The following is a 19,870-nucleotide window of genomic DNA, read 5'->3' as shown; positions in this document are numbered from 1 at the left end:
AGCTGTATTCTTGGACTGTTCAATGTGTACTAGAGCGTGCAATTAAAGTCTTGTGTTTTCATATAAATTAGAGTTGAGTCCCAGCCTTTAGATACAGGTGTTATATGTACATGAATGTCCAGTGGGATATTTGAAAGTTGTGCAGGACGTAAAACAACTCGTCCTGTGTAGGACTGTCCTTTGCACGGCAGTAGGTCCAGCATCTCTGACTCCTGTCCATCAAATGCCAGGAGCTCCATCAGGATCATTATCATGGACAAACTTGTCCCCACTGATTTTGAAAATGACCTCTAGCAGGCACTGCTGCTCCGTGGCCACCCACTGGGCTAGCTGCTTCCTAGGGCTCTGTAGTCCTGAGAGACCCAGGCCGCCCACCAGCAGTGCTGCCCTGTTGACCCCGTCTCCCTTTTCCGGCTCCTCTCCAGGCTCAGCTGATTGCACAGTCCATCGGGCAGGCATTCAGCGTGGCATACCAGGAGTTCCTCAGAGCCAACGGGATTAACCCCGAAGATCTCAGCCAGAAGGAATACAGTGACCTGCTCAACACCCAGGACATGTACAACGACGACCTGATCCACTTCTCCAAGTCGGAAAACTGCAAAGATGTAGGTGCTTTTCCAGAAGCTGTTCTCTGAGCTGGGCCAGCCGGGCCCACCCACCATAGAAGTGAAGGCAGAGTGGCTGGGTTGAAGAGTGCTCTCAGGCCCATCTCTGGCTCACCTCACGTGAGGCCCGATAAAGGCTGCAGCCGAGGGCCGTGGCCAGTGAGACAGGGCAGCATCTGCTCCCTGCATTCCAGAGCTGACTTTGGAGTGGGTTCCGGAGGCAGACAGGACCTGAACCCTGCCCTTTACCAAGGCCACAGTCTAGGAAAGGGCACAGAAGATTTTTAAATGATGGTGCTGGTACAGGCAGTGGTCGGAGACAGCTGTACTTGGATTGGAGCCAATCTCGGCTCTCAGGTCTCAGATGATAAGTTCTGTGCTCCCCCAGGGACCGAGCTCTACAGGAGTGTCTGGAGGAAAATGGGGCCGTCTGACCTGGTCTGAGGTCTGGGTATTCTTTGGAAAGTGTAGAGGAGTGCAGAGGGCTGAGCCAAAGTAACAGAAGCATGAGGGTCCAAAAGCTCAGGAATTGTCTGGGGAGCCATGAATGAGGCAGCCAGGCTGCAGCAGGGGTTGTGCATAGGAGAGGATGTGAAGAGGCCAGTACAGGCTTTGGGTCAGAACTGGAGGGCTTGAGAGTCCAGCTGTGGTGAGGGGCCTGGACTTTATCCACTAGGTGTGAGAGAGTGATCTTTCTATCCACTAATGAATGTTAAGTGTCCTAGGCTCCCTGGAAGCAGAGCCTGAGATGGGAATTCTTGTTCATGGGATTTGGGGGAAGGGTGCACTCAGGAAAAATTGAGTATGGACAGCAGGGTTGTGGGGATGCCAGGGAGGAATGTGGCCTCGCTGGAGATGAGCATCATTCTAATCCAAAGGGAAGCTCCAGCTTCCCTTCCCATCGCAGGACGGACCTTGTCCCACCTAGAATCAAAAGAGCTGGCAGGCCTTTATAGCCTTTACTAATCAATCATTGACACCAAGGTCAGACGGGGGTATGTTAGTGTACTTGGGCTGCCGTAACAAAGTTCCCCAGACGGGGGGCGGGCGGAGGGGGGGCTTCAACAACAGAAATGTATTGTGTCACAGTTCTGGAGGCTGGAAGCCCGAGATCAAGGTGTCCGCAGGGTTGGTTCCTTCTGAGGGGGAAGATCCATTCCAGGCCTCTCATTTGCTTGTAGATGGTCATCTTCTCCCTGTGTCTTCACTCTGTACATGTCTCTGTGTCCAAATTTCCCCCTTTTGTAAAGATACCAATCATATTGAGCTAGGACCCACCCTAATTATTTTATTTTAACTTGACTGCCTGTGAAAAGATCCTATCTCCAAACAAGGTAATATATGCCATGGAATATAGAGAGGACAGGACGCGTTTGGGTTGGAGTCATCAGGGAAATGTCTGTCATGTTTAGTCAAGACAGAAATAGGGAAAATGCTTTGATTTCTGTCGCTACCCTGGATGGTTGCTGATTCAGGCTTTCTACATGTTTTCCTCCTTTCAGGTCTTCATAGAGAAGCAGAAAGGGGAAATCCTAGGTGTGGTGATTGTGGAGTCTGGCTGGGGATCCATCTTGCCAACCGTGATCATAGCCAACATGATGCACGGAGGCCCAGCGGAGAAATCGGGGAAGCTGAATATTGGGGACCAGATCATGTCCATAAATGGCACCAGCCTGGTGGGCCTGCCTCTGTCGACCTGCCAGAGCATTATTAAGGTAACTGGAGATGGGAAAAATCAACCTCTCTTGTAGACCTGAAGTGACATGAAGTCATCAACATTTGAGCATATTCTAAGTGTCAGGCACTGAGAAGGACACAAATACAAAAGGCATGGACTTGCACTTGGGTTGTTTACCATCAAGTTGCTATTTACCAGTTCCTCCCTGAAATTGTTTTTTCAGGGATGGTATATCTGGCTCACATAGCACCACCCACTATCACCATGCCCTCGCAGACATCACTAATCAATCACAGCATTCTGTCCCATTAAGCCCCCACTCAGCCTCAACAGAATTTTCCTCAACTCAGTAATCAAGACAATCACTTATAGTCAGCTGGGTGTTCTTGAGATGACTTGCCATCCCTGTTACAAATCATGGAAATGCTTCAGATCCCAGGGCACTTTCCTTCACTGTGATCTAGGTGAGTGTATCCTCCCCAGAGCCTGTGTAACATGATCCACACATGCCAGGTAGAAGGAAGGAAACTGGTACAGTCTGTATACTCCTTCTAAAACCTGAACATAATTACTTCTTGTTCAGCCTGAACTGATACTGTTGCATGAGGCTGAGAAGAGCTACTTAAAGGAAAATTGAAGATGAGTATTTGAGGGCAAGAAATTAGATTTTCTTAGAAATTAAGTATCCATGTGTAGTCTCTTGAGCACATTGGAACTTGCTGATTGCATGGGAAGTAGGAACAAGTATTTTTTTCCTTCACTACAGTATCTGTAGACCCTGCCAGCTCTGTACCAAGCAGTGTGGTACAGGCAGACTAAGATCCTATGACTTTCTTTGGATCCTTGGGGTTTCCTGAAAGACTGTTAACTAGAATATAGCTCTGTATGTGTGTGTGTGAGAAAGAGAGAGAATAAATGTGAATTTATAGAATAGTTATTCTAAGCAGAAGAAAATCACAAAAGACAATATCCTTGGCCAAGGGCCCTGGGATGGAGGAGAGGTCAAGGTGAGTGTATAGGCCAGACATGTCGACCTCTTTGCATTTTTTGTTTGTTTTTTATATGTTATATAGGAATTCATCTTTTTTTCTTTCCTTTTCCTGCTTCTCTTTTTATCAGTATTTTTTATTGAAGTATGGTTGATTTATAATGTTGTGTTAATTTCTGCTATACAGCAAAGTGATTCAGTTATACATATATATACATTCTTTTTTAATATGTTCTTTTCCATTATAGTTTATCATAGGATATTGAATATAGTTCTCTGTACTATACAGTAGGAACTTGTTGTTTATTCATCCCATATATGAACGTTTACCTCTGCTAACCCCAACCTCCCACTCCATCCCTCTCCCAACCCCCTCCCCCTTGGCAGCCACCAGTCTGTTCTCTATGTCTGTGATTCTGTTAATGTTTCATAGATAGTTCATTTGTGTCACATTTTAGATTCCACATATAAGTGATATCATATTGTATTTGTCTTTCTCTTTCTGACTTACTTCACTTAGTACGATAATCTCTAGTTGCATCCATGTTGCTCCAAGTGGCATTATTTTGTTCTTTTTTATGGCTGAGTAGTATTCCATTGTGTATACGTACCATATCTTCTTTATCCATTCACCTGTCAGTGGACACTTAGGTTGTTTCTATGTCTTGGCTATAGTGAATAGTGCTGCTATGAACATAGGGGTGCATGTATCTTTTTGAATTATAGTTTTGATGGGATATATGCCCAGGCGTAGGATTGCTGGATCATACGGTAATTCTATATATTTTTAGTTTTCTGAGGAACCTCCATACTGTTTTCCATAGTGGCTATCTGACAAGCAGGGCAGGAGGGTTCCCTTTTCTCCACACCCTCTCCAGCATTTGTTGTTTGTAGAATTTTTAATGATGGCCAACCTGACTGGTATGAGGTGGTACCTCATTGTAGTTTTGATTGCATTTCTCTAATAATTAGCGATGTTGAATATCTATTCATGTGCCTATTGGCCATCTGTATTTCTTCTTTAGAGAAATGTCTATTTAGGTCTTCTGACCATTTTTCGATTGGGTTTTTTTGTTGTTGAGCTGTGTGAACTATTTGCATATTTTGGAATTTAAGTCCTTGTCAGTTATATTGTTTGCAAATATTTTCTCCCATTCTGTAGGTTGTCTTTTCATTTTGTTTTGCCTGTTTTTTATTTTTTTTGAAGTTTATTTTATTTATTTACTTTTGGCTGTGTTGAGTCTTTGCTGCTGTGTGGGGGCTTTCTCTAGTTGCGGCGAGTGGGGGCCACTCCTCGTTGAGGTGCGAGGGCCTTTCATTGCAGTGGCCTCTGTCATTGCAGAGCACCGGCTCCAGGCGTGTGGACTTCAATAGTTGTGGCTTGTGGGCTCTAGAGCTCAGGCTCAGTAGTTGTGGCGCTCGGACCGAGTTGCTCCGTGGCATGTGGGATCCTTCCAGACCAGGGCTCGAACCCCTGTCCCCCGCATTGGCAGGCAGACTCCCAACCACTGCGCCACCAGGGAAGCCCTGCCTGTTTATTTTTAATGAAACAAATGTAAATCCTCATGAGATAATCACACCCAGAAAGAGAGAGTCCTTTGGGGGCTCATTTCTTTTTGTTATAAATAAATTCTACCTCTTGCTTAACATACATTAAAGATAAGATTAAAGGTGCTAGTTTGAACATGTATATTCATTCAAACATGTTTAATTGGGCTTCTGTTAGCCTGAGCTGAAGTGTGAAGAAGCCAGAATGAAAAAAATAAATAAAAATTAAAAAAGAAGAAGCCAGAATGATAGTATGCATGTGGAGGATAATTTATACTTGAAAGGGTTCTGTGGGCCCTAATGGCAACATAGAGGTGAAATGCTAAGAGCATTTGGAGTGGAGGAGCGGAGAATCTTACCTGATTTTTAAGGTGGGCCTTGAAGGAGGAGTTAGACTCAGGTGGATAGCAGAAAGGAAAGTGGGCTTTGGGAGTTTCTTCTGGAATTGATGGATGGTGGACTGGCTTTGTGTTGGGAGAGACAGGTCTGAGCCAGCCTGAGAAGGCTGATCTGATGGTGTGATAATGTGGAGAAGCCAGGGAGGGCCAGGAGTAGGGAGAAAGGACCCACCCACGTTTGGCTTCTCACTCACACATGCCAAGGTTCACAGATGCCCTCTCACACCAGGGAGCAAGTTACTTATTAAACACCCATGCATGTGTGAGAACTGCTGAGGGGCCATGGGAACCAGAGATGCCTCAGACACAATCCGCACCCTAAGGAGCTTGGCCTCGATGGGGAGAGGTGAATGAAAGGACTGCTAATCACAGTGACTGAGTGCTGTGCGCCTGGACCATTCTGAGAATGTGTCTATTCACTCGCAGAACCCTATGGCAGCCTTCTGTAGGGTAGGTACTATTGTGCAAGTTAGGAAACAGGCACAGAAAGATGATATAATCATTCGAGGTCACACAGTGTGTCAGTAGTGCAGCCAGGTCACTCGGCCACCCTGATATCGTTCCAGCGGTATCTGTGGTCAGACCCTGGGGCAGTGGTTCTCAACCTGGGGGGATCTTGACCCCCCGGGGGTCATTTGGCAATGTCTGAAGACAGTTTGGGTTGTCACGACTAGGGAGAAGAAGGTGCTACTGGCCTCCAGTGGGTGGAGGTCAGGGATGCTGCCAGATATCCCACAATGCACAGGACAGTCCCACGACTAAGGATTACCCAGCCCAGATGTCAGTAGGTTGAGAAAGCCTGCCTGCGGGAGATAGCTCAGGTGTGGGAGAGAAATCTGGAGAAAGGGAGGTTGGTGAGGGAGAGAGGGTGGGGAGTTGATCTACGTCTGGAAACGTTTGGGGAGGAGGAGCCAGAAGAGAGGATGACTTGAGCGCAGGTGGGGCTGGGGCCTGGGTGGGAATAAGCAGACCTTCCTGAGGACTGGCAAGGCTGCATGCCTGAGCCCATTTACACACCTGCCCGGTAGTGCCCAGCCCTTGGCACTGGTCACCTCCCTTCCTCTTCATAAAACACAGCCTGTGAGGGAGGGTGATGGCAAATGCCTGGTTCACAGATGAGTCATCAGCTACTCAGAAGGTGCAGACAAGCATGCCCAGGCCATCCCAGCTGACGGAGTCCGGATCCCTGTCCACCCCTCCCTGCCTCCGCACAAAGGAGGCAGACGAGGTGAGGGAGGCGGTGAGACCCATGGCCTGCCTTCCCCTGGTACCACACGGGGACTGGGTCTTCTGTCCAGTGCATCACACATCAAGGTGGAAACAGACTAGTGCAGGGCGCACTTGGCGCACTGTCTGAGCAGTTTCCTGAGGGGAACAGTAGCTGACCTTTGATGTCTATAAATGGAGTCTCTCTGGAATCGGAAAATTAAAAGGCCATGTGGTGATGAAAGAGATGTAACTGATGAAGATGGAGAGGAAGAAAGGCAGCACCTCTGTGGCCACCCCCGTCAGAGAGGTACTTAGCAGGCAGGCCCCCGCTAGGACACAGCTGCCCTTTCTCGGCGCTGCAGGATGCGCTGCCTTGTCAAATAGAAAAGGGTGATTGGCCCTGTCCCCTTCTCCCCCGACCCCGAGAATCTTCCTACTGATTTCAGCTAGAATTGCCAGTACCGAAGACGTTTAATGGGTTGTCTCCTTGTTTTTAAGTTCTGTAAAAACATATCTTTTTTGCCTGCCCCTGAGCAGGTACTCACGCTGCCCCACCCTCACCCCTAGGCCGCCGCAGCGGAGCATTCTGGGCTTCTTCAAGGCTTCCCGTTAGTATCGTTTGTTTCAGTGTTACGTCAGTGCTCCTTGCGATGAATTTAACGAGCAGCTCTCATCCTGGAAAATCAGTGCTTAGCAAACTTTGATTGAATCACCCAGGGATCTTGTTAAACTGCAGGTTCTGATTCGGCAGGTCTGGGGTGGGATTCTGCATTTTCAACAAACTCCCCGGTGATGACATCGCCGATAATGGGCTTTGAGTGTTCTGCATCTTGCCACTTTAATGCATGTTGACCTTTTCTCTCCCCTGGTTATAGGGAATAGAGTACGTTTCTAGAATAGATTACAGGTATTGAATTATTTTCTTTCTTCCCTTGCTCTTATTTTTCCTGTCATGGTTCCTAAAGCATAATTATTGGTAGGCAAAGCATGTTAGCAGACCGCCTGTTCATGCCCTCGCCTCCACGGTCCTGCCCTCCAGACTTGTTTTCTTTTTGAAACTAGAGCACCGCTTCCTTACCTTCCACAGGATCCTCACGGGTCTGCTTTCCCGTTGCTATAGAGACCATTCTGGCTTCTCTCCTCTCCCGTTCCCTCTTTCCCACTCTTCCCTCCCACCATATTTCTTAATTTGCTACACCATTCCACTGTTGTCATGGGGACGAAATGACCATTTATTTAATTGGCACCTCCAATAAAGTGGCATCTGAGAAATCTGAGTTAATGGGACCCAACTGGAAGCATTGATGAGGAACAGCAGAGCACATGCGTGGTCTGGTGGTTTCAGATTGCCATCTCTCTGGGCTTCGTCTTGCAGCAAATATCCCCAGTCTAGAAATTCTTTCACTGAGGGACAAATCAGCATCTTAAATCAGTGTACACAAAAGAACCCACCAGAGCGATGTGGACTTTTTAGGTAACATCGAGAAAATAGAGTCATTGTCTTGCTTTTCAGGAGCTCTCCAAGGTTTTCCTGTACCTCACAGACATACCTGGAGAGCCCCAGTGTTTCATAGGTGTAAACATTTAAAGCAGGTAGCTCTGTCTGGAGGGTTGTGTTTCTGACGTGCTCCTCATTTTCATCATCCTTTGCTCTTGTTTCCCACACACTCCTGGTCTCGTAGTTTGTGATGTAGGGGGAGAGAGGGGAATGGACTCTGGCTGCCCTGCCTGTGCCCACAGCCCTCCCCTGAGCTCCCAGAGGCCTGGTTCCACCAACTCCCAGCGCCTAACACATGTTTTGGCACATTGCAGGTGATCCATACATAGCTACCGATTGATTGATACAGAGGAGGCACTCAAGGGAAAAAGAAATATATGCACGAATGGTATCTGAGCAACACCCCCCAAAAGAGGAGCCGATTTGTAATGTTAGAAATAGCTGTTTCTGAGCATGATGGTTGAGATGCGGTGTTGTCAGCAGACATGCTTAGGAAAGAATGAAAATGCATAACAAGGGCTGAAATCGTAGCAGTTAGAAGTGGAAGAGCCCTCAGTACGTTTCAGCATTTGTTTTGAAGATGTGGAGACTGAGGTAGAAGGTGGAATAGAGGGTCTAAGACCCCCCGGACTGTGGTGGAGGAAACACAGCTGCAGCCCAGGCCTCCTGACACAGCAGAGGCCTCTTCACCCAGCCCCACTGGTCTCGCTGTTAGGGGAAGAATTCCAGCACATCCCCGTGGGCATGGCTGACAGGACCTGCTGCTGTGCGGGAGGCCCGGATCTCCGCAGCCTTCCTTTCCCCCGGGAGAATCGCCCTCAGCACATCCTGTCGCTCTCGTTTGAAAACATTTCTTGAACCGGAGAAGTTTCCTAGAGCTGTTCCAGAAACCACGGAGGGATGCTGGTAACAGCTGCCTGCGAGTGCACACACGTCACCACAAGCCAAATCACAGCTGTCGGGAGGCTCCAGTCCTGCAGAAAACAGCAACTCAGGAGACTGAGGAAACAGCTGGGGGTGGGGAATTAAGCTGACCTCCTCAAAACTCACACGTTGAGAGGACAAGCTGGAATCACCCAAAGGAAGTGGGGCAGCCAGGGAGCAGGAGTCCTGAAGTCTCGCCAGGTGGGCGAGTAAACTGAAAACACGGCCCCGTGCAAGGCTGGGCTAAAAGGTGGGGGCACAGCTTCATGCTCTGTCACTCTCCCTGGCTTCTCTGTCCAGCAGGCCTTACTCATGAATAACACACACCCTCCCATTGGCTATATGGGGAATCACAGTGTAGGAGAATATGCTCTGGGTTTGAATACAAATAGACCTGGGACAGAATCCTGCTGTGGGTGAACTTGGGTGAATGGTGAAGCCACAGTTTCGTCCTCTATAAAATGGGCATAATTAGAGCTGCTAGTTTGTCAAGGAGATTAAAGGAGACAGCTCCTGTGACCCCAGGTCGGTGCCTGGCAAGAGTCAGCGTGCAGTGACAGGTGGTTGGGCTAGTTTCATCATCAGGATGGGTTTTGATGGACAGGGACCTCAGGGGTGCTCACACACAGGGGGGTGGCTGACTGGGCACCAGGCCAACTGGCTCTCTGTCACCCTCACCCTGGCGTGGCTACTCCATGCTCTCACAGAGCACACTGGCCACAGGTATGAGTAGTAAACTGACATCTTTGACTCTGATCATCCCTGAGTGCATGTGAGGTCATTGTTGTGCGGCAGTGGTCTGTACCAGTTGTTCTCAAAAATTGAGTGTATCGCCATGAAGTGTGTATCAAGTCACCAGTAAGACTCATTAACACACAGATTGTTGAGTCCCACCCCTGGAGTTTCTGATTCTGTAGGTCTGGGTGGACCCCAGACTCTTGCATTTTTTTTTTAATTGAAGTATAGTTGATTTGCAATATTGTGTTAGTTTTAGGTGTACAGCACAGTGATTCATTTATCCATATATGTGTGTGTGTGTGTGTGTGTGTGTGTGTATATATATATATATACACATTCCTTTTCGGATTCTTTTCCCTTATAGGCTATTACAAAATATTGGGTATAGTTCCCTGTGCTCTACAGTAGGTCCTTGTTGGTTATCTATGTTATGTATATAGTAGTGCGTATATGTTATTCCCAGCCTCCCAATTTATCCCTCCCTCACCCTGCATTTCTAACAAAAGTGTCCTGGTGCTGCTGGTGTGGGGTGTCCCCACTTTGAGGACCTGTTGGCCGAGCATAGGGGCCACAAGAGCCCCTATCCATCCCTCAGTCTAGAGTGTATCTTCATTACTTAGAAGCAAAAGATGTGTGGGTCCCTCCTGCCACTCAGAGGGGCAAGTTACACTCTTGCCACAAATTCAGTTGGCACCAAAGTGATCTAACACCATTTTCACCTCTCTGCTTGGCAAGGTGCTTTGTGAGGAAGGCAGAGGCTCCATTATCCCCATCCGGACCCCACTGAGCCTCAGACGAGGCAGGTTTAACGTCCGTGTCTGCATCCTCATCCGTAAAATGTGAAGCGGAAGTCCTGACCTCCCGCAGAGAGAGTTTGCAGACTGGTCGGAGGGTGACAGTGGAAGCAGCAGCTGTGGAATTTACAGGTTTCTATTTATAGAATAAGAGGCAATCACCCTTCGGGCTGAAATGAATTTGCCATTGTCCTCCCAGGCCTCTCTTTCCACTTCACCCATAGAGGGCACACACTGGACCCATCTGTGAATTGATGGGGCAGGGGGGTGAGTGGGGCGTCTCCAAGGGGATACGGTGGACTTGGTGGAAGCTTTGCCTGTCCCTCCTCTGCTTGCGGAGAGGCTGTCCACTCACCCCACAGTACCGTCTTTTAGGAAGAGCTTCTCCCCCAGCTCTGGCCCTTTGGAGGAGGGGACCTTGGCAGGCCTGGCGCCTTTTCCCAATCAGCTGGCCCCGCGAGCTGGGCGTGCAGTGAGACAGGCATCAGGCGGGAGTGCTGAGTCCTCACCGCCTCAACTCTCAAAGCAGGGCCTCCAGCCACAAGCGGTGCGGTCTCTCTACCCTGGCCCTTTCCCTGTGTGCCATGATGGAAGCGGGTTGGAAAGCACCTGCTGTTGGCCATTTGGTCTGGACCATCTGGCAAGTGGGAGTTGCCTGAGGCAGAGCACGCAGGCTGGGGAGGTGGGGGGCGGTGGGGGGGAGAGTTCATTTCAGGGCTGAATTACTTTTGTCTGGCACCTTCCTCTTGGGTGAGGCTCACTAGTCGGTGGTGGGACCAGCAGGAGAACCTTCCCACCGCCTGAATGAGGGAAAGCGTAGTAGCTTTGTGATGATTTTCTAGGGGTTCTCCTGTGCAGACCCGGGCTCTGGTCCCTGTTGAGCGTGTGTTCAAGGGGCAGGAAGACAGGCCTGAGCTCAGCTTAAATCAGAGTGGGGTGGAGGAAGCTCTCTAAATAGGCTCAGAAACCAGATGGAGTCCCTCTTCATCTTTAAAAGCCAATTTTGCCTCTATACTCCATTCCAGTTTAGAGGGAGGGACGAGTTAACCAGGGAGCATGAAATCGGAGATGACCATTAAGCCCTATTTCCTCCTACCTCCCTCTCCGCCAGCGCTGGTCCTACCACCCTGTTCATTCTCCCAAGGAAGCCTTCACTGACTGCAGTCCCGCCTCTGTGCCCTGCCTCTCCCCAGATGCTCATGGGAATGTTGATAAACTGTAGAATCCCTAACAGGCAGAGAGAATGGGGAGGCAGGAGCATCAGGGGCGAGAGACAGCAAGCCCTGATGAATCGGGCTGTTGTGTGAATTAGTTGTCCTTTGTTAGAGAAGGAGGAATTGCTACGAGTATGCCTTTCAGAGAAAAAGTTCCTTTCGTGCTTGTCTCCCACCTGACCAGGGGACAGATTGTGCGTCCTTCATCTTTCAAGCCAAAATGCACATGTGGCAGTTTTCCTCTTAGCTGCACAGACGATCGCTCTTTTCAGATGCCTTGAATGCAGCCCGTTTCCCAAAATGAAGACACTGCCACAGAAACTGGTCTCTGCATGGGCTGAAAGGGCTTCATGTAAACCTAATGGTTTTTCTCCCCTAGGTGGACAGAATCTAGCTTGGACTGTCCGACGCAGGCGCTATCAGGCTGGACGCGGGGGCACTGTGGAGTCAACGAAGAAACCGAGGCTCAGTGCAGCATCTTTTGCCTTTGGTGCCGTCTGCATTTATCTCTTGTTGGCATCAATGGTCATCGAATGCCCTGTGCTTTATTCACATTTCAGGGCTTGAAGAATCAGGCCCGGGTCAAGCTGAATATCGTGAGGTGTCCCCCAGTGACCACCGTGTTGATCAGGAGACCAGACCTTCGCTACCAGCTGGGGTTCAGTGTCCAGAACGGAATCGTAAGTACAACCCCACACCTTTTCCAAAAGTCTGACACACGAAACCGTGGCCCAGGGGTTGGGTTTTGGGGCTGTTCTTGAAAGCTGGTCATTTTCCAGAAAGAATCCAGCAAGGAAGGGACGAATGGGGTGAAAGCAGACTCACTTCCTCCATGGGCAGAGAATTCTTTGCCTTCTGTGGGGGAAGAGAGGGACCCTTCCAGATCCATGTGCCCCAGAGCCCAGCAACTCTGTGATGCGCAGGGTGACCCTCCCAACTGCCAGCTTGAGATAGTTTGAGGTACCCACCTTCCCAATTCCCCCCCCCCCCCGCCCAGCCAGCAGCTTCCCAGGGCAGGGGGCGAAGAGCCCTGGGGGCTGGGCTTCCAAACCCTCGGTGATACTAGCGCAGCCCAGGCTGAGAACCCAGCCCTGTAGGGGTTATGCCTGAATGATCTCTGCCTTGCCTTTTTAACCTGAATTTGGCACTTGGGAGTTAAGAGTACTTTCATCACCTGGATGTCTGCCTTCAAATACTTCTTTTTTTCCCCCCCTTTATTGTGATAAAACATATACAACACTGTTTGCCATTTAAACCATTTTTAAGCATACAGTTCAGTGCCTTTAAGTACATTCAAAAAGTGCTTGTGTCCATCAGTGCTATTTCCAGAACTTTTTCTTCATCCCAAACAAACTCCATACTCAATACTACTCCCTTTTTGTCCTGGTTTGCCTTGTTCTGGACTCATAGTAGTTCTGGGCTTTGGTGACAAATCCGTAACCTTCTTGATATTATAGATTTTGGATGTGCCCTCCCTCTCTGCATTCATCATTGCAGATAGAAAAACCCTATTTTTCCTCCCTTTTTTTCAATTATTTATTTTTGGCTGAATTGGGTCTTCGTTGCCGTGCACGGGCTTTCTCTAGCTGTGGCGAGCGGGCTTCTCATTGCAGTGGCTTCTCGTTGCAGAGCACGGGTTCTAGGCGTGCAGGCTTCAGTAGTTGTAGTTCGCAGGCTCTAGAGCGCAGGCTCAGCAGCTGTGGCGCATGTGCTCTGCGGCATGTGGGATCTTCCCCGACCAGGGATCGAACCCGTGTCCCCTGCATTGGCAGGCGGGTTCTTAACCACTGCACCACCAGGGAAGTGCCCTGCGTAGGCTTTTAAAGAAAGGTGCACAGTCAGGAGTGAAAAGTCAGCTCTGTAAATTCAAACCATGTTCTTTTGGGAAATTCCAGTTGCTTTGGGTGTGAGGTAGGGGTGCCTATATCCTGCAGCGCTGAGCCCAGGGCCCTCCCCCAGCCTGCAGTCTCTGCCCACCGCAGTGCCTGGCTGCACTGAGATGAAAACCAGCCACGTTATCATTTCTGCCAGAAGGGAGTTGGAACAAGAACCACTGAGTTGGGATGGCCAAAGTGAGCTTCTACCTTCCAGCTGGCCGCACTTTGGAACACAAAGTGGGGGTTCTAACAGGTTCTAGCCCCATTTTAACTCAGTAACTGTGACCCTAAAAAGTGGGCTGCTAGCATTACACAGTTCAGTGTTTGCGTCCCAGATAATACTAAACTGTGTTACACAGGCTGACAGTTTGAAAACATTGGCAGCTCTGTGACAGGCCCAAACAGCTCTTTTGACCAAGACCGAGCTGGGATGAAAAGTATTCAGAATTCACTGTGCCGCGAAATCCAGTGATGTGCTGCATCCCCTGTGCAGTGTGTGAGAACAAGGGGGCCATCTGGGCATCCAGAGTCCTATCTCTTATAAAAAGAAACAAAGAGATGTGAATGTCCACAGCCTGACCATGGCAGCTCCTCAGAGATAAGAGTGCTGGGGATGGGTGATTCTAGAAAAGACAGTCTCCCACCCCCACCCAGTTCCCTAGAAGGCGGTGCAGGCCAGGGTGGGTAACCTGGCCTTTGACTCTGATAGATCTGCAGCCTCATGCGAGGGGGAATCGCGGAGAGAGGAGGTGTCCGCGTGGGACATCGCATCATTGAAATCAACGGGCAGAGCGTGGTCGCCACCCCACATGAGAAGATCGTGCACATCCTCTCCAATGCTGTTGGGGAGGTAAGGGAGAGTCGGGGGCTGGGGGTGGGGGTCCCCTGGTGCGCTCGCTCCCTCCACGAAGCCCTCCTGAGCATCCTTCCCTGTCCTCAGCACACCTCCACAACTGAACAGTCTGTCTCAGACCAGAATTTGAACCTGGTTCTGAGTGGTTATCTTAGAGCTGCTCCTCAAAATCCAGTCACGTCCCCCTCAGCCTTCTCCTGTGGCATCACTTGCCCACCTCCTCTTTTTAGTTCTCAGATGTGGGCATCTTCTCGCCATAGCTGCCCAAGTTCTCTCCATTTTTCCCAGCTAATCCTGCCAAATGTGCCTGGAAGGTTTTAAGTCAGATTCAAAGCTAATCAACAGCTCCCCAGAGGCAGTTCCCTGGTATGGCTGGGCAGGGGTCAGAAGAGCCGTTCTGGGGCTGATTTCCTGCTGGGGGAGGGAGGGAGGCAGGAGCAGCCAAAACCCCACAGTGGTCCTCCTTCTGTTTTAATGGTTTTCTCCTTTTGGAAAAAAAAAAAAAAAAGGCCTGGTGAGAGCAGGAGCTTTTGGGATATAAACCACCTTACCTGGTTTTCAGTGTTCACTCTCTGTCACCCCTAACTTTTTAGAAGCCCACGGATTCCTCACTTCCTCGAGGCCACCTGCGTCAGGCCCCCGTTAGGAATGGTGGGGGGACGAGTGGTGTACCTTCAAAGGTGTCCAACGGCAAGAGGTGCCGCCTCTCCCGCTAGCCCTGGGGCAGTGCCCACACAGCTCCCGGAGCCTCAGTCCTCCCGCTAAAGTGCGTTTCTGCCCTCAGATTCACATGAAGACGATGCCGGCTGCCATGTACAGACTGCTGACGGCCCAGGAACAGCCCGTCTACATCTGAGGCCATGCCCTCCCTGGGCAGCATGCATGGAGGACTCTCCTCACTTGTGGTTGTGTTTCTCGTGCTGCATCTGTGTGCCCGCTGAGACATTCCCCTCTCATACCCAGCACTCGGTTTGACACAGGAGGAAAAGAATCCACAGAGACCTCCTCCTCTGTTCTCTGTCTCTCTCTAGTTTGGTTTTTTTTTTTGTTTGTTTTTAACACCAGGGAAGTTTTGTATGCACTCCCTTGAGGCTGGAGAGCAGCCAGGATCCACCCAGGATCTTCCCAGGACCATCCTGAAGGGCCCTTGGGGGTCCGTGAAGAGGGTTGTCACCGCTCAGAAAGAATCTTCCCTTCCCAAGAGGTGCAGACCTCTTAGAAGGAGCTCCTAGGGGTGGTGAAGAAGCCGATTCAGCAGTGCCTACCATCCAACCGCTGATCTCTGCTCTCCTCCAGTCAGTTTATGGGAATATGGTAGTAACAGGGAGGACCAGCCCATGTCTTTACGGATATGCCTGCCCACCGTGTACGTGGGGCATCATACGTTATTTCTGCCCAGAATTTCTGAGCCAACCTTATGACTCTTCTATAGCTAGTGTTAGTTTCAACATAATTGTTTTCTAATGCAAACCTTTTCACCCAGGATAGAAGGGGAACTGCCGTGGACAAGAATACCTTCGTGTTGCAGAGAACTGGGCGATTCCCAGGGCATCCGTGGCTTCCCAAGGTTACCAGCCATTAGCTAAACACAGGCAGGTGCTTCCTGCCGCCTCCTACATCACACGTACGTACACAGTCCCACTTGCGTGTATTTCAGCCTTCCCTCCTCCCTGCCGCCAGTGAGGCACCCAGAGCCCCTGGAAAAACCCACGTCACCTCCCTGTGAGGCCCCTTCCCCCAGCAGGTGAGGCCTGCAGGGACTGGGGAGCCCTGTCTGGAGAGAGCTGCCCCTCTGAGGCTGAGGCCCGGCCCTGCCGGCACCTCCTTGGCTAGAAGTGTCCTGGTGCACTCCCCTCGCGCCTACAGCCGGACACACACATCCCACACTGGGAGTCTGGGAGCGATGGACTGTTCCCCTTGAAGATGAGGCCGGGTGGAATCGTGTTATGCTTACTGGCCCAAGGTGGGACCAGCCTTGTTCTCTGCTCAGGAGCATGAGGCAGGATGTGACATTTGAGAGTCCAGAACAGTATATAAACCACAAAACTAAGGGGACAATCATGACCTCAAGCGATGCCTAAGAATCCCCAAATGTGTTCCAGAAACATCTTGCTGCCTCATGGGCCTAAGAAAGCTTTTATTTGGTGTGGAACGTTACGTGTTTTATCAGGTGCCTCATGTCCATGGGTTTTTGTCTCAATTTGGTGCAGATGTTTTAGTAATATCATGATTCTGAGCCAGTTTTCACTTACTCTTGGTCCAAAGAGCATTTTGTTTTCATGTGGGTGGGGTGTGGCTTGCTTTGGTTTTTGTTTTGTTTTGCTCGTGACCTCTGCAAAGACAGGGGAAGAGAAACTAATATATTTTGTGATATTAATATAGTCCCTGTTTTCAACATCTGCGTTATTTATGTGTCCGTGGAAATAAGAACACGGCGAGCACGTGTTGGATAGTATGGATTTATACGTCGAATGGAGGGATTTCAGGGAGGGAGAAAGTGAATATGAAAAGATTGGGAGCAAGATACTTGCGCCAGAGAGCTGTGTGGTTAGTGCCCCCGGGATCTCTGTGCCATCTTGTGTTTTCTGCTTAGAGTCAGGAAAGCCAGTGGTTTCAGCGGCGTCAGTGGCTGGACTCCCAGTGTGACCGTGGGACAGGCCCTGCTGAAGAGTGGCTGTGCTGCCTGCATGTCCCCTTTAGGAAGGGGCTGCCCCTTCTCCAAGGGTCCAGGCTAGGCAGTCTGGGACCCCTGGATGACTTTCGACGACACTTAGCCGAATGCTGCTGGGAGACCAGCCCCAAGGCTGACCCACTGCAAACGTGAGGAGCCGGGAACCTCAGCTCCATTTACCAAACCGTAGTGTCTGATGACACATAATTAAAGATGAAAGAGTCCTAAGTTCATCTTTCCTTTGCCAGAAGGAGCGGGTAAAACAGGAATGAAGCATTCTGGGTGGTATTTACAGGCATGAGGAGCCTTGGGAAGTCACTGGAGAGAGAGGCTCATGCCATCTGCTCCCGGGGTGACCGCTTGAGCTGCCTGCTCGAGGGCCCATTCCGAGCCACCGCAATCGGCCAAGGGACGGGAACCCCACCAGCACGTCCCTGGGCAGCCTCCCACGTAATTACATATGGCTCTTCACCCAAAGGAGAGAAGAGACAGAATGTACTTTCTATTGCTACTGCACAAAAGTCTTGGGAAGTTGGACAGGTTGTGAAAAGGCCAGTTTGGTGAACTCTCCTAGAAGGCTAACATTTTAGCATAAATTATCCACCACCTGGGCACCTTTGTGTTCGTAAAAGTGGCCCCTCACGCCCAGAGAGCAAATGTTTCTGTAGCTTGGTCCAGGTTCAGCGGGCTGTAGTGTATTTTTTTTCCCTGCTCCTGCTGGATGGAGGGAGTCAGCCCACCTTCGGAAGTTAACCAAGAAGCCAGAATCTTAATAGTAACTCTTTTTGAAAGTCCCACGGGCAGCGGTGGTCTGTCTCCCTTCTGACATCCCAGTATATATAGTTACATATGTAAATATCTGAAACCCCATGTAATGGGGAAGACTATGTACAGAACAGCCTTCCCAAACATGGCCCTGGGCAGAAAGCCACTCTTGCCGCTTGGCTAGGACATGCTGGTGACTCAGCTTTGGGGACAGATTCCTAGGCCTGTCTACACATCCTGGTCCAGCCAGGATGCACCAGAACCCACCCTGCCTCTGCCTTCTCAAATGTGAGTATTTCAGGGAGCCACCATCAGCCTTGGGTTCACGAGAGGACGAAGCCCCCAGAGACCAATGCCTGGAGCCTGCTCCCCTCACCAGAGCGGCTCCTCCAGGCCTGGAGCCCGTCACGGGGCACTGGACTCCCGAGTCCCCGCAGCCGGGTCTGCTTTCTGAACATTGCCCATCAGCACCGGCCTCAGAGAGTCCCAGAGTAACCTACTACCTCCCCATCACTCCCACCACCCCTTTTCACACCGCCACCCCGTCCGCACGCAGATGAGACCCACCCACAAGCCCTTCTTGGGTCCCTCAGCCCAGCGGGGAGGCTGTTAACAATGTTTACAACCAAGGGCACCTCCGCTTAGGTGTGTTTACTCTCCCACGTACAAGGCCACTTGCTGGTTTGAGTTTCATGTCTGTCTGCTCCTTCCCTGGTTGAGTCCGACTTGAGCACACAACCCTGATCTTATGTCCCGACCCTCCATCAAAGGCAGTCGTGAGGACCGTGTGGGAAGGAAATTCCGTGTACATATTCAGCAGCCCCTAGAGTATGAACTTGTACTATTGTTCTGTAAAGAGGGTGAAATAGAGCTTATTGTAAAGCGCTGGGAGAAGTATAGTATTGTATTTGTAACAATATGGTTCTTTGTATACACAAAACTCAATGATCTCTATATATAAATATAAATAAATATATAAATAAGATCTATATACACGTGAGCCTGGAATGTTGATGCCGCACACCCACTGAATGTACTTCCTCTGACAGTCTCGTCACCGGGCTGGCCCGCCCTCCCCTCCTCCGTACCGTTTTGGGGGTTGTGATGTATTTAATGTGTTTTCTTCCTTTATTTAACTGAACGCTAATGTCTGTAAGAGTTGCCGCAACAATAAACAAGAACTTCACCTCTTGGCCCGGGCTGAGTGTCTTACTGTTTTGGGGGAGGGACAAGACTGAAAGTGGGGGAGACGATGTCCTATCCATCCCGTGGGACCTGCTTGCAGCCCAGAAACCATTTCCTAAACGGCCAGGTTCTGTGAACCAACCCAGCTGTAAAACACAATAGGCTGTGTCTTTTTGAATTATGGTTTTCTCAGGGTATACGCCCAATAGTGGGATTGCTGGGTCGTATGGTAGTTCTATTTGTAGTTTTTTAAGGAACCTCCATACTGTTCTCCATAGTGGCTGTATCAATTTACATTCCCACCAACAGTGCAAGGGGGGGTTCCCTTTTCTCCACAGCCTCTCCAGCACTTATTGTTTGTAGATTTTCTGATGATGACCATTCTAACCGGTGTGAGGTGATACCTCATTGTAGCTTTGGTTTGCTTTTCTCTAATAATTAGTGACGTTGAGGATCTTTCCACGTACCTCTTGGCCATCTGTATGTCTTCTTTGGAGAAATGTCTGTTTAGGTCTTCCGCCCATTTTTTGATTGGGTTGTTTTTTTGATATTGAACTGCATGAGCTGTTTGTATATTTTGGAGATTAATCCTTTGTCCATTGATTCATTTGCAAATATTTTCTCCCATTCTAAGGGTTGTCTTTTTGTCTCATTTATAGTTTCCTTTGCTGTGCAAAAGCTTTTAAGTTTCATTAGGTCCCATTTGTTTTTGTTTTTATTTCTATTACTCTAGGAGGTGGGTCAAAAAAGATCTTGCTGCAATTTATGTCAAAGAGTATTCTGCATATATTTTCCTCTAGGAGTTTTATGGTGTCTGGCCTTATACTTAGGTCCTTAATCCATTGGGGGTTTATTTTTGTGTATGGTGTTAGGGAGTGTTCTAATTTCATTCTTTTACATGTAGCTGTCCAGTTTTCCCAGCATC

At 49.5% G+C, this 19,870-nt stretch overlaps 1 protein-coding gene across 5 annotated transcripts in view; it reads left to right on the top strand.

The window, feature by feature from the left end:
• APBA1 (amyloid beta precursor protein binding family A member 1) overlaps positions 1-18,953 on the top strand; it is a 232,264-nt gene extending 213,311 nt beyond the window's left edge. For 3 of the 5 annotated variants that reach the window (XM_067039554.1, XM_059072721.2, XM_067039553.1), the window contains 5 exons: positions 426-605; positions 2,108-2,320; positions 12,155-12,274; positions 14,181-14,321; positions 15,109-18,953. In XM_067039554.1, the coding sequence (XP_066895655.1) occupies positions 426-605; positions 2,108-2,320; positions 12,155-12,274; positions 14,181-14,321; positions 15,109-15,180 (726 nt within the window). In that variant the 3' untranslated portion in view covers positions 15,181-18,953. The remainder of the gene's footprint in view (positions 1-425; positions 606-2,107; positions 2,321-12,154; positions 12,275-14,180; positions 14,322-15,108) is intronic. The other 2 variants (XM_067039552.1, XM_067039551.1) reach the window with 1 other exon arrangement.
• Positions 18,954-19,870: the final 917 nt, after the last annotated feature.

This window comes from Kogia breviceps, chromosome 8 (genome assembly GCF_026419965.1).
Source record: "Kogia breviceps isolate mKogBre1 chromosome 8, mKogBre1 haplotype 1, whole genome shotgun sequence".
Classification (NCBI taxonomy): domain Eukaryota; kingdom Metazoa; phylum Chordata; class Mammalia; order Artiodactyla; family Physeteridae; genus Kogia; species Kogia breviceps.
Note: the sequence above shows the minus strand (reverse complement) of the source record. Positions and strands in the feature narration are given on the sequence as shown.